The sequence below is a fragment of the Pleurodeles waltl genome, chromosome 6 (assembly GCF_031143425.1).
Source record: "Pleurodeles waltl isolate 20211129_DDA chromosome 6, aPleWal1.hap1.20221129, whole genome shotgun sequence".
In the NCBI taxonomy this organism is placed as follows: Eukaryota; Metazoa; Chordata; class Amphibia; order Caudata; family Salamandridae; genus Pleurodeles; species Pleurodeles waltl.
This window is the reverse complement of record NC_090445.1, coordinates 1,540,974,809-1,540,988,574: the sequence shown is the minus strand read 5'-3', so window position 1 is coordinate 1,540,988,574 and position 13,766 is coordinate 1,540,974,809. Positions and strand designations below refer to the sequence as shown.

General features: G+C 47.4%; 1 protein-coding gene across 1 annotated transcript in view; it reads right to left on the bottom strand.

Moving 5' to 3' along the window:
* SLC25A33 (solute carrier family 25 member 33) overlaps positions 1-5,023 on the bottom strand; it is a 64,612-nt gene extending 59,589 nt beyond the window's left edge. Inside the window, exon 1 of the mRNA XM_069241162.1 lies at positions 4,825-5,023. Within this exon, the coding sequence (XP_069097263.1) occupies positions 4,825-4,865 (41 nt within the window). The 5' untranslated portion in view covers positions 4,866-5,023. The remainder of the gene's footprint in view (positions 1-4,824) is intronic.
* Positions 5,024-13,766: the final 8,743 nt, after the last annotated feature.

Below are 13,766 nucleotides of genomic sequence, written 5' to 3'. Positions count from 1 at the left end.
ATGTCCGAGTCTCACCGCACGTAGATGACCTCGGCTCTTTAAATACTGATCTGTAACTCTGTACTTTCGTACAGTAGGTAGCAAGGGTGCCATGGGCCCTGGAGTCAGGAAGAAAAATGTTCCCTTTGATTGCTACTGCAGGTAGCAAAATACAGCAATCGGGGATCACTGGGCCCTCTGTACACCCGGTGCAGTGCACCTCCTGCGGCAATGGCAACTAAGCCACTACTAAGGCTATTGCAACTGTAAAGAACACAAAGATAATACATTTCAATAAACACAATTTAGGAAAAACTGATGATTATATGTAAATATCCACACGACTTACGTAAAACGTGCCGCACACAACCTTAGCACGCGGTCCAATTTTGTCGTTTGAGATAGCAGTGTGAACGACAAAGGCTCAATGTCATTTCAAGGACGGCTAAGTGGCATGGTGTGAGAAGATAATGGCTTTTGATAAAGTCACCCAAAAACAAGTCTCGCAACCGCGGGCGTTTCCCCAAATGAGTGTGTAACTCTTCGGGGAAATAGTATTAACTGACGAGACAGGGAAATAACTTCCTTGTGGGCGGTTTCGTGTCTGACGCGAACACCGAGAGGGAAACAAATTCCAGTCATGGCTTGCACCAACCTCCTCTGCCTCCCGTCCACCTGAAACGGGCGACACGCGGCGTCCACACCTGGCGGGAGTCACCAGTGTCTTGCAAACTACCAGAGCCGTGTCACAACCCTTCTACACATAAACTCTCAAGGTTGAACAAGTCCACAGGAGTAATTTTATTTTACTTCTTGGAAATCAGTATAAAAAAAAAAAAAAAAAAAAACTAGATCCTTCATGGTTAAGTGGTGCTTTATATTCCAGATCCGTTCGTTTGCTGGAGGCTACCATAAAAATAAGAAAAAATTGTAAAGATCTGCAACCGGTTAATACCCAATTTCTGGACGCTAGGAAATTAGTCAGCTGGTAACACCTGAATAAAGTGGAATTCAGCACTGTGCTGTTTATGGTTATCAAGAGCGGAGATGCCTATACAGAAATATGGACAGGGAGAGCTGGAGTAGGATCCCCTCACACGTATGTCATTTCTTAAAATGTAACTGACACTAGAACCCTACATAACCGTCTCTCAAATGGCACTGGACTGTCTTGAAACCTGAACATTTCCATAAAACCCAAGAACACTATGGCGCCTCTCAAGGTTCGTCCATCAGCCCTACCATGTTCAACACCTACATAACTTCCTTGGTCAACGTAGTCAGTTCGCAAGGACTGAACATCACATCTCCCACCAATGATGCCCAGCTCATACTCTCACCATCAGAAGACCGCTCCACCACGCGGACTAATTTCCACAGGTGCATGACAGGCATAACCGACTGGATGAGAGAACTGCCTACAACTCAACACAGACAAGACAGAAGTGCTGATCTCTGAGAACAACACCTCCACAATGGAATGACATCTGGTGCTGCCCCCCCCCCTCAACTAGGACCCTCACCCACTTAGACCAACCACTGCAACAACATTGACATCATCCTTGACAACAAGGTCTCCATGAAGAGAAAGATCAACACAATCTCATCTGCTTGCTTCCTCACCCTTCGCATGCTCCAAAATATTTTCAAGTGGCTCCACATTGACACCAGATGTACTATCACACAGGCCCTGTTCACCAGACGACTGGACTACTGCAATGCACTCTATGTAGTGATCACCTTGCACCTCAAGAGACTGCAAACAAACAATACAGACCCCAGCAACCAGACTCATTCTAGACCTCCATTACCCCTCACTTCCAGAAGTTCCACTGGCACCCCCTTCAGAAGGAATGCCAGTCCAAAATGTTGATCCACACATACAAATCCCTCCACAACCAGGGACTAGTGTACATCAACCTGCGACTTCAACTTTCCCTCCAGACGCCTGCGCTCTGCCTCATCCACACCCAGCATCCGCTGCAGCAATAGTGGAGAATGCTCCTTCTCCTATCTCCCTGCACAGTCCAGGAAGGCCCTCCCACTTCACTTACGGAGCTCATCATCTCTGCTGGAATTCAGAAAAGGACATAAGACATGGCTGTTCAACTGAGTTCCCTGCAGCAGTACTCTCAGCACCTGGATACCTTCCATGTGGTCAGGCGCGCTATACAAAGCTAAATAGATTGAGATTGAATTGAAACACTTAACGTCACTCATTGGGAGAAGTTCATATATTAGAGAAACCCCATGCTAATCCCGCCTCAAAGGCCTCTTTGGTCCTCAGAGGAGGCCTAGTCAATCATATTTCCCAATAGGTTAGGCTGAGATCACTGAATCTACCCCAATTTCCCTACAGCCTAGTCTGCCTCCTCTCTTCACAGAAAACTAAAAGCTTGGTTAAGGCTGAAGTAGTCACAAACCAAAACCTAGAATTACAATGAGAAGTATGTAACACAACTACACACCAACAGCAAATGTAGCATCTTAAGTGTCCCCATGCTGATGTTGCCAATGAAGGTAATGCCGACCGTTCACCAAGTGGCAAGTGAGGTTAATGCAGTGGACCAGCAAACAGAAGATAATGCCAGTATTATAGGAACAGGACTAAACAATTACTAAAAATCGTATGGGGTCAGATTGAGGCAAGGCGTGAAAGAATGTAAAAGCTATACATTTTTTTTTTTTTTTTTAAAGAGAGGAAGAAACAGACTGGAAAGGAAGGAGAAAGTAATGTCAGAAGTAAGAAGGAAAAAAGGCTACCCCAGGAAATGCCCTGGGTCATGTACAGATGTTGCCAGTGGTTTGCATTACCGTGCTGTCATCTGTATGCAGCCTCCAAGTCAGGAAGTGTGTGTGTGGGTGGGGGGTTGTTAGGAGAGAAATCTAGGGCTAACAGTGCCAATAACTAAGGGAGTCTTGATGCAAGTAAGGAGGCAGACACATTGTTACCACTCCTGCTCACATGCTTAATTTACTTGACTGTAAAATTAGCCATCTTACTCCCGGACATTCTCTATTATTCATAGAAGGGACTCCTCGTGCTGGCACAAAGACAGAAACTTTGCCTCATAAGTCTTTCATCACTGCAGATAAAGGATACACACAACACAAGAATAACAATCGCTAGCAAAGCTCAGAGGTCTGGCTTGTTGTTAGTGGAAGTGCTTGGTAATAGTTGGCCCACTGTGTACGGTTGCCCCAACCTTCCTAGAAACGGCCCTTTTATCCATTGAAATTTCCACCCACACCCCAGAAATCCCAACCTACCAGCATCCAAACACAACTCAATACTCACAAATTCCACAAACACCCGACAGACTCGGAGAGCGACTGATGTGGACTGCAACATTTTAAATTGAAGAAAGTTACTGGTGGTTTGTTGACATAGACCAAACAAACAGGAACAGGAGGTGAATTAATAAAACATGAAGACTCGTAGCAGGCAATCGTGAGGTCGAGGAAGAAAATATAATGATAAAATATATACCCAGAGACATGAATGCCTTCAACCCACATGGTTGCAGAGGAGCTCCTCTAAAAGGTAGGATCAGCAATCGTTTCTGAGAAAGATAAACGAATGAGAAATACATTTCCTCCTCAGAACGATTTGTTCAAGACCGAAAAGGGGCTCTACACCAAACACAGAGCCATTTATAATACCTGCACTGTACTCCTAATGAATGGCGTACAACTTTTTTTGCCTCCAACATCAAGTAAAAAATTGCCTTATTCTGGCACCATTGATTGAACATAGCAGCAAGATTCACAAAGTCAAAAGGTATTACCCTAGGATTACTCTTCAGTTTGAATAATATTTCTTTATTTGATGGGATTCATGGATGATATCAAGTGTGCTTAATGCAGCCCACCACATTTTAGACTTAAATTAGCTGCAATATGCTACAAGTACACAACGCGAGTCTGATGGTATATGCCCAATTTTACAGGGAGACCCATCCGTAAGGACCACGAACACATCTAACCCCTAAGTGTGTGATTGTTGCGGTTTTGTCATACTGTCAAACTGTCCACATTCAATAGGAATTCTGATTGTGAGAATCAAGCATTCTGAATTTACCTTTGCAAATGGCTTTTGTTTGCACACCCCGTTGAAACTGGATTTACAAAAAAAATCGCTAAACGGCTCTAAATCACGATAGGAAGCAATTGGAGGTAAAGCATATGGTTATAAAAAAAGACACTGCATGTTTCAGTTAGCAGCAGCAGAATGAAGATGAACAGCATGAAAACAGGAACCTTACGTCTAACACGGATGAAGTCTAGGGGGCGGCAGTGGGTTACGGATTTGGGGCGAAGGGGCAGACAGCCTAAGCATGGGACGGCATTCTGTCAACCCCTGGGATGAATAGTCCCTGGAAGGGGCAGGCTCCATGGAAGGATGCTGACAGTCTTGGGAGGTCATGGATGGGGGTAGGGCAATATCAATGGAGGGAAGGCAGACCCACAGGGGAGGGGGACAGGCTCACGAGGCGGTGAGGCAGTTTTACGGGGGTTGGTGAGGTGGAAGGCAGACCAATGGGGAAGGGGAGGAAAAGGCAGGCTGCGGGTGTTGCAGACCCTGGAAGGTGGGGGTGGGACGTGGGGCAGAACGTAGTCATGGGGGAAACGTAGAAGAACCGTGCAGGAGGATGGTCGACAGGCTCGGGTAGGGAGAGCCTGGGGAGACAGACTCCGAGGAGAAGGCACTATTATTAGTGGGACGGCAGTCTCCGAGGCATGGGCAGTGTTTGGATGATAGTCTGAAGGGCATGTTCCCGTTTTGCGGGCGGTGAGCTGTGAGTGAACCGGGCAGCAGAGTTTGTGGCGACAAGGGGTCCTTACCCTCCAGCGAACAGGTGCAGCAAGGTATCCCTCTGGCTCATGGTTCCTCTTAACTCCTTCCGCCGGCCTCCCGTGCCTCGTGTCCTCAGTTTTCACCGAATGCTCGATCCTCAGCGTCTTTGGGTCTCCGCTACCTCTTCTTGCCGTTTTCCCTTCAGTGCGGAACCGGCTCTTTCCAGCATCAACTAAAACGTCAATCGTGAGGGGCGTGGCCTCTGACGCCGGAGGAGGTGTGCGCGCTGGGCGGTCCTTGTCGAACCATGTTCGCGAAGACACGCGTTGGGGCGTGGTCTGTGACGTCTAGTAGGTGTGCTAGGTCGCCCCGCCCCTAGTGAAAAAAAGATATGGTGTGGTCTGAGAGCGAACCTGCAGGAAAGCAGTAAGCTTATGGCTGACTAAGTCAATAGAAAGTGGGCGCTGTCTATGACGTCACCACTGTTTCAGAAAGTGCCGGTTCCAACGTTGCGCATGTGTTTCTTTGTCAGCCATGTCAGAGTCAGGCTAAACGTACAAATTCTCTACTGTCTGGTAACAAGTAAACGCCATGGAATCAGCATTCCAGGGTGGCTGTAACTTACTCGTAGACGCGTACAGTGTTGAGTTAGTCTATCCCGTACTTCGTTATTGGTTTCCAAGCTTCAGTAGAAACAAAAGCGCATGACTGGTCTGTCTATAATTGTTGACATTGACCACGTATACATAGTGCTGTTTAAACAGAACTATAGCCCCTTCGCTGCCAGGCCTTTTCCCCCTCCTGTGCCGAGCCTTTTTTTTGGCTATTTGGGGCAGTTCGCGCTTAGCCCCTCATAACTTTTTGTTCACATAAGCTACCCACGCCAAATTTGCGTCCTTTTTTCTCAACATCATAGGGATTCTAGAGGTACCCATACTTTGTGGGTTCCCCTCAAGGAGACCAAGAAATTAGGCAAAATACAGTGAACATTCTTTTTTTAAAAAAAAATGGGAAAAAAGGGCTGCACAAGGCAGCTCGTGGTTTTTCCCTGAAAATGGCATCAACAAAGGGTTTGCGGTGGCAAGATCACCATCTTCCCAGCTTTCAGGAACAGGCAGCCTTGAATTGGAAAACCCAATTTTTCAATACAATTTTGACATTTTACTGGGACATACCCCATTTTTACTATTTTTTGTGCTTTCAGCCTCCTTCCGGTTAGTGACCAAAATGGGTGAGAAACCAATGCTGGATCCCAGAAAGCTAAACATTTCTGAAAAGTAGACAAAATTCTGAAGTCAGCAAGGGGTCATTTGTGTAGATCCTACCAGTGTTTCCTACAGAAAATAACAGATGAAATAAAAAAATATTGAAATTGAGGGGAAAAAAACAGCCATTTTCCTCCATGTTTTACTCTGTATCTTTTTCCTGCGATGTCAGATTTTTTAAAGCAATGTACCTGTGACAGGCCGAACAGTATAAACACAATGGAGAGGTGGTAATAGTGCTTATTTAAGTGGTTTATTAAGAAAGAAAATGGTGAAGTACACAGAATGTCTATTTTAAGGTGATGTTGATGTCTCTCTCAATTATGTCCTTGGGCGTTTAGTCCAGGTTTTGTTTAATGTCCTCTGTTTCTTTGTTTTTCTTTCAGATGAAGTCCTGGTTTGTTCCCTCAGGTGGATCCCGAACAGTACCGGCAACAGAAGGATAGAAAACACTGGGGTAAGTATGGGCTTGGTATAACCAGTTTCTACTCTCTCTCTCTCTCTCTCTTTCTCTTACTGACTGGGGAAAAGGGTAAACAAAATAAGGATGGGGTGTGTCGGTGAGCAGTTGAGGAATGACTTGACCAGAGTCCACAATTAGTGAGGGGAAGACGTGTCTCACATGCAGTGGTCCAGGTGATCCCTTTCCTGTCCCTCCTTTTCCCCTCCCTTTATATCCCCTCCCCAGTCCCTTATAGTTTAGTGCCCCTTTCTGGAGTCCAAAAGGACCGTACCTTGCTTAGCCACGACCCTCCAGGGCCGTGGCTGGCGTTATGGCGTTCCTCCGGTCGATCTCCTCTTCCCGGGGTGTCCAGTACAGATTCCTCGTTCTCTCCTGGGTCTCCGCGTCCTCCCTTCTTCGCCGGTCCGTTCTTGGAGTAGTCCTCCTCCTTGGGTCTCTCCTCTCTCTCCACGGGTCTGGTTTCCTCGTCCTTCGGCCTCTCCGGTTTTCCCTCCGATCGCGCTCCTCCCCTCCGTTGCTGCGCGTCTCCCTTTTCAACTTCCCTGTGCCGGGAAACCACACTGGTTTCCCTGGCAACGGCTGCGCAGCGGCCTCGGTCTCGTCGCGTTTCCCCGGCAACGGGAAAACGCGGAAATGACATATCGGAGCCCTCCGATATGTCATTAGAATCACTCGGTGCCGGGAATACCCGGTCACAGTACCGTTACGTCAGCTGGACTCTTCTGGTTGCGGGGATATATAGGGCTTGTAGGTTCATCAAGAACTCTAGGTACCCAGAGCCAATAAATGAGCTGTAGCTTGCAATGGGTTTTTATTCTATACCGGGTATACAGCAATTCATTTGCTGAAATATAAAAAATTAAAAATAGGTATCAAGAAAACCTTTGTATTTCCACAATGGCCACAAGATAAGGTGTTGAGAAGCAGTGGTTATTTGCGCATCTCTGAATTCCGGGGTGCCCATACTAGCATGTGAATCACAGGGCATTTCTCAAATAGATGTCTTTTTTACACACTGCCTTACATTTGGAAGGAAAAAATGCAGAGAAAGACAAGTGGCAATAACACTTGTTTTGCTATTCTGTGTTCCCCCTAGTCTCCCGATAAAAATGGTATCTCACTTGTGTGGGTAGGCCTAGTGCCCACGAAAGGAAATGGCCCAAAACACAATGTGGACACATCACATTTTTTCACAGAAAACAGAGGTGTTTTTTACAAAGTGCCTACCTGTGGATTTTGGCCTCTAGCTCAGCCGGCACCTGTGGAAACCTAGCAAACCAGCGCATTTTTGAAAACTAGACACCTAGGGGAATCCAAGATGGGGTGACTTGTGGGGCTCTGACCAGGTTCTTTTACCCAGAATCCCTTGCAAACCTCAAAATGTGACCAAAAAACACTTTTTCCTCTCATTTCGGTGACAGAAAGTTCTGGAATCTGAGAGGAGCCACAAATTTCCTTCCACCCAGCGTTCCCCCAAATCTCCCGATAAAAATGGTACCTCACTTGTGTGGATAGGCCTAGCGCCCACAAAAGGAAATGGCCCAAAACACAATGTGGACACATCACATTTTTTCACAGAAAACAGAGGTGTTTTTTTACAAAGTGCCTACCTGTGGATTTTGGCCTCTATCTCAACCGGCACCTGGGGAAACCTAGCAAACCAGCACATTTTTGAAAACTAGACACCTAGGGGAATCCAAGATGGGGTGACTTGTGGGGCTCTGACCAGGTTCTGTGACCCATAATCCTTTGCAAACCTCAAAATCTGGCCAAAAAAATACTTTTTCCTCTCATTTCGGTGACAGAAAGTTCTGGAATCTGAGAGGAGCCACAAATTTCCTGCCACCCAGCGTTCCCCCAAGTCTCCCGATAAAAATGGTACCTCACTTGTGTGAGTAGGCCTAGCGCCCACGAAAGGAAATGGCCCAAAACACAACGTGGACACATCACATTTTTTCACAGAAAACAGAGGTGTTTTTTACAAAGTGCCTACCTGTGGATTTTGGCCTCTAGCTCAGCCGGCACCTGGGGAAACCTAGCAAACCAGTGCATTTTTGAAAACTAGACACCTAGGGGAATCCAAGATGGGGTGATTTGTGCAGCTCTGACCAGGTTCTGTTACCCAGAATCCTTTGCAAACCTCAAATTTGACCAAAAAAACACTTTTTTCCTCTCATTTCGGTGACAGAAAGTTCTGGAATCTGAGAGGAGCCACAAATTTCCTGCAACTCAGTGCTGCCCCAAGTCTCCCGATAAAAATGGTACCTCACTTGTGTGGGTAGGCCTAGCGCCCACTAACGGAAATGGCCCAAAACACTATCTGGACACATCAAAATGATCAAATACAAAACTACCTGTTTTTGCAGGGGGGCACCTGCGTTTTTGGTCCTGGGCTCAGCAGCCTTCTAGGGAAACCTACCAAACCCAGACATATCTGAAAACTAGACACCCGAGGGAGTCCAGTGAGGTGTGACTTGCGTGGATCCCCCAATGTTTTCTTACCCAGAATCCTCAGCAAACCTCAAATTTAGCTAAAAAATCAAAATTTTCCCATATTTCTGTGTGGGATCACTGCACTGGGACACATTTCATACCACCCAATGTTCCCCTTAGTCTCCCGGTAAAAATGATAACTCATTTGTGTAGGTGGGCCAAGTGCTTGTGAAAGGGAAGAGCCAAAAACATGTTGATATTGAGGGGGAACAAAGGGGTCTAAAAAGGCAGTTTGCAAATAAACATTTTTAGGCTGACAAGTGCAGAATTTTTATCGGTACAGATGAGACAATGCTGGGCGGTAGGAATTTTGTGGATTCCTGCAGATTCCGGAAGGTTCCATCACAAAAACATGGGAAAAATTTGTGATTTCCAGCAAAGTTGGAGGTTTGCAGGGGATTGTGGGTACAAAAATGGTGCGGGGTGCATGTGAAACACACCACCCTGGAATCACCCAGATGTTGAGTTTTCAGATGTGTCTAGGTCTTGTGGATTTTTCTACATGGCAGCGTCCCAAAGTCCATAAAGTGCAGCCCTCACCATTCCAAGTGGGACGATTTTGAGAGTAAGCCAAGTTCTCATGGCCCAAATGTAAAACTAAAACCCAAAATAATCAAATGTCTTCTTGCTTGCTGTGGGATAAGATGTTTTAGAGTGCGGGGAGAGCTGAAAGACTGTTACTCCCTTCAGTTGAGGTGGGGGCGTAACCAGGCCCATACTGGTTGGTAGCCACCACACCAATATTTTTTTATTTTTTTTTAAATTCCCTGGCATCTAGTAGATTTTCTGCCCCCGGGGTGTGGATCAGGGGGGAATTATCCCATCTGCCCACTGGTGGGCAGAACAACTTTGGCCCCATTTATTTGTGGTGGGGGTATGGCCATACCCCCACCCTCTTATTTTTGAAAAAAAACCTTACCTGGCCTCTGGTGGGCTTTCTGCCCCCCCTTGGGGGCAGATGGGCCTTCCAAAAATAGGCCCATCTGCCCCCAATGGGGAGAAGATATGGCCAACAGTAATGTGCCCCCATGGGGAGCAACCCTTACCCTAAAGAAAACACATGCATACACACACACCAATCCCTGGTGCCTAAGTGGTTTCTGCCCCCATGGGGGCAGATTGGCCTAACAAAAACGGCTGATCTGCCCCCAAGGGGGGAAGAAATGGTCTAAATACAATTTGCCCCACAGGGGAGCGACCCTTGCCTAATGGGTTGCTCCCCTTCTCTAAAAAACCAAACAAATAAAAAAAACACACAAAAAAAATTGCCATGGGCCCTAGAGGTTTCTATCAACAATAACAATAGGCCGATCTGCCCCCGGGGGGCAGAAATGGCCTAAAATAAATTTGCCCCCCAAAACCCCGGGGAGCGAACCTTGCCTACGGGGTCGCTCCCCTTGCGTGACATTGGCGCAAAAAAAAAATCCCCGGTGCCTAGTTGTTTCTGCCCCCCCTTGGGGGCAGATTGACCTAAAATTGGCCGATCTGCCCCCAAGGGGGTCAGAAATGGTCTAAATACAATTTGTCCCCCAGGGGAGTGACCCTTGCCTAATGGGTTGCTCCCCATCTCTAAAAAAAACAAACCCCCCAAAAAAAACAATTTTTTTAGCCCTGGCGCCTAGAGGTTTCTGCCCCCCCAGGGGCAGATCGGCCTCATAACAATAAGCCAATCTGGCCCTGGGGGGGCAGGAATGGCCTAAAATAAATTTGCCCCCCGCCCCCCACACCTCTGGGGAGCGACCCTTGCCTACGGGGTCGCTGCCCTTGCGTGACATTGGCGCAAAAATAAAATCCCCAGTGCCTAGTTGTTTCTGCCCCCCTTGGGGGCAGACCGGCCTAATTCAAATAAGCCGATCAGCCCCCCAGGGGGACAGAAATGGCCTAAAATAAATTTGCCCCTCAGGGGAACGACCCTTGCCTAAGGGGTCGCTCCCCTTGCGTGAAATTCACGTAAAAAAAAAACCTCCCTGGTGTCTAGTGGTTTCTGTCCCTCTTGGGGGCAGATTGACCTAAAATCGGCCGATCTGCCACCAAAGGGGGCAGAAATGGCCTAAATACAATTTGCCCCTCCAGGGGAGCGACCCTTGCCTAAGGGGTCGCTCACCATTTGTAAAACAACAACAAAAAATCCCCGGTGCCTAGTGGTTTCTGCCCCCCTTGGGGGCAGACCAGCCTAATTCAAATAAGCCGATCTGCCCCCCAGGGGGACAGAAATGGCCTAAAATAAATTTGCCCCTCAGGGGAACGACCCTTGCCTAAGGGGTCGCTCCCCTTGCGTGAAATTCACGTAAAAAAAAAACTCCCTGGTGTCTAGTGGTTTCTGTCCCTCTTGGGGGCAGATTGGCCTCATAAAAATAGGCAAATTTGCCCCCAAGGGGGGCAGAAATGGCCTAAATATAATTTGCCCCATAGGCGACTGACCCTTGCCTAAGGGGTCGCTCCCCACCTCTAAAAAAAACAAAAACTAAAAACAAAAAAAAATGATCCCTGGTGCCTAGAGGTTTCTACCCCCCCCCTGGAGACAGATAGGCCGATCTGCCCCCAGGGGGGGGCAGAAAATGCCTTAAAAAAAAATGCCCCGCTTAGGAGCGACCCTTGCCCAAGGGGTCGCTTCCTCATGTCAATTTCCTAAAAATAAATAAATCCCTGGTGTCTAGTGGGTGTTTTAGCAGCCGGATTGCTTGCAATCCGGCTGCTAAAACGGTGAGAGAGACTTCAAAGGGAAGGAAATTAATTTCCTTCCCTTTGAAGCCTCTCCGGCCTCCTCCACGTGATCGGAAGAGAAATGCTTTGCATTTCTCTTCTGATCACGCTGGATGCTGAGCTTCCAGCGCTATGGGAGGAGGTCTCTGTGATTGTCAGCGCACTGACGTCAGAGGGGGGTGGGGGGTCGGGGGTGGAAGGGGAAGGGCTTCCCCTTCCATCCCTGCCTGGAGGGGTGGGGGGAACCCCACAGAGGGAGCGCTAGCGCTCCCTTTGGGCTATGTGCCCAGGACGTAATGGTTGCGTCCTGGGCACACGAGTACTGTGCCTCAGGACGTAACCAGTATGTCCTGGGCACAGAAGGGGATAGAGGTGCAGGGAATCACTCTTTAGAGTGCCTGTTTGCTCGCGAGAAGTGACGGTACTCTCCCATTAAATGTATTGCAGCTGTGCTGAGAAGTGTAGCTATTCTCGGTACTTGGTACTAGACAATTATCACACGCGAGGGTATCTTAACCACAGGGCTTTAAGTGGACTGGGTCCCTCTGGGTCTCAGACCCGGCAGTAATTAAAAATAGACATCGAAACGGGTCCACATTGGGCCCTGTATTCATGCCATTTACTGCAATAGCAAAAAGTGCTGATCTGTTTTCAAAAACGAATGTAGAAGACGTATAGGCAATCCAAATCAGCGATTTGGTTTCTGTTTATATTTCACACATTTTACTTACTATTTAATTCCCTAACAGTGTTTACTATTTACATTTTCTGTAATCTTTTTTCTTTCAGCATATTACACTTGTGGCCAAGCGCCCCTTGCAAATAGCGGAAGGGGTGCCATTAGTCGCGTCACTGGCAGGAGCAAGAATTTGGAGTCCATCGTTGTTGTCGCGAAGGTTGTGATGTCATCAGGAAGCGCCACGATGTGGGCATTTAAGGCAATGGGAGGCTAGGGGTTCACCTTTTTTCTCGCCACTATGCACCAGCATACTGGAGCATCGAACACCTACCCACCCACTCCTGGCGAAAGGCAGAATTTGTAGCTGCAGAAAAAGGGGGCTACCTAAAAATTTGGACTGATTTACTGGACTGACCCCTTGGCGGGATGTTGATTTGTGTGGGCACTGGGCTGGTATGAGGGGGAAGACTGACCTGCTGATGGTCCTGGACCTTTCTGCCTTAACCCCTGATCCCTGGATTTGAAATGTTAGGGGGCTTTGCTTGGTGACAGGTACCCCAGCAGGGTTTGTATGGAATTGAGGGTATTGCCCAACCTCTGTGAGATTAAGGGGATGTGACCAAGGAGCAGACAGTAGGGATGAAGGGGCTTTAAATACCCCTGGATCATTACCTCCAGTGAATGTAATCCTATCCAGGAGGTCCAGTAAATAAAGAGGAAGTAGGACCCATCTGAGGTACTTTTAAACAGTAGTAGTTGTAGTTCTGCAGAGTAGATCCCTGAATTTATACATGTGTATTGTCTCTCCCATTCCCTCATGCTCCACCACTGACGTTGATCTGCATGGGGGTGTAGAAGCAGGCCCGATGATGAAGCATGCCATGATAAGTGGGTGAGGGCTCTTTTTTAAGAACCATGCGTTTCTTCACCAGGGCCCTCTGGGCCCTCTGACTCGATTGGAGTCAGGCTTGTTCCTTCTTTTTCTGGTTGTGTGTGTTTAGTTACTGTGGGAGGACGGAAAAGGAGAAGCAACTCTCTCCCCCTTTGTTTTGTGTTGCGAATGAGGGGAAGTTGTCGCTAATGTATGCTTGCCAGTAATCTCTATGATATCCTTAGTGGGGGGCATGGGTGTTGTATAAGGAAAAGGGGCCTTCTGGCATAGTGCATTCTAGAGATTTGCACTGTAATGGAAAAGCAGAGACAATTGTTGTTTTGCTTGTACAGTCTATGAGCTGTTTGCCGACCTGGTGCCTGTATTCACATAACCAATGCCTACCTAACTGTGAGTTGTATTCCTTGCTGATACTGTGTGAATAAAAAGCTACATCTTGGTTAAACCACTATAATCAAAGTTGTCTCTCTCCTTGGGAAGTTTTCCAGTGGGGA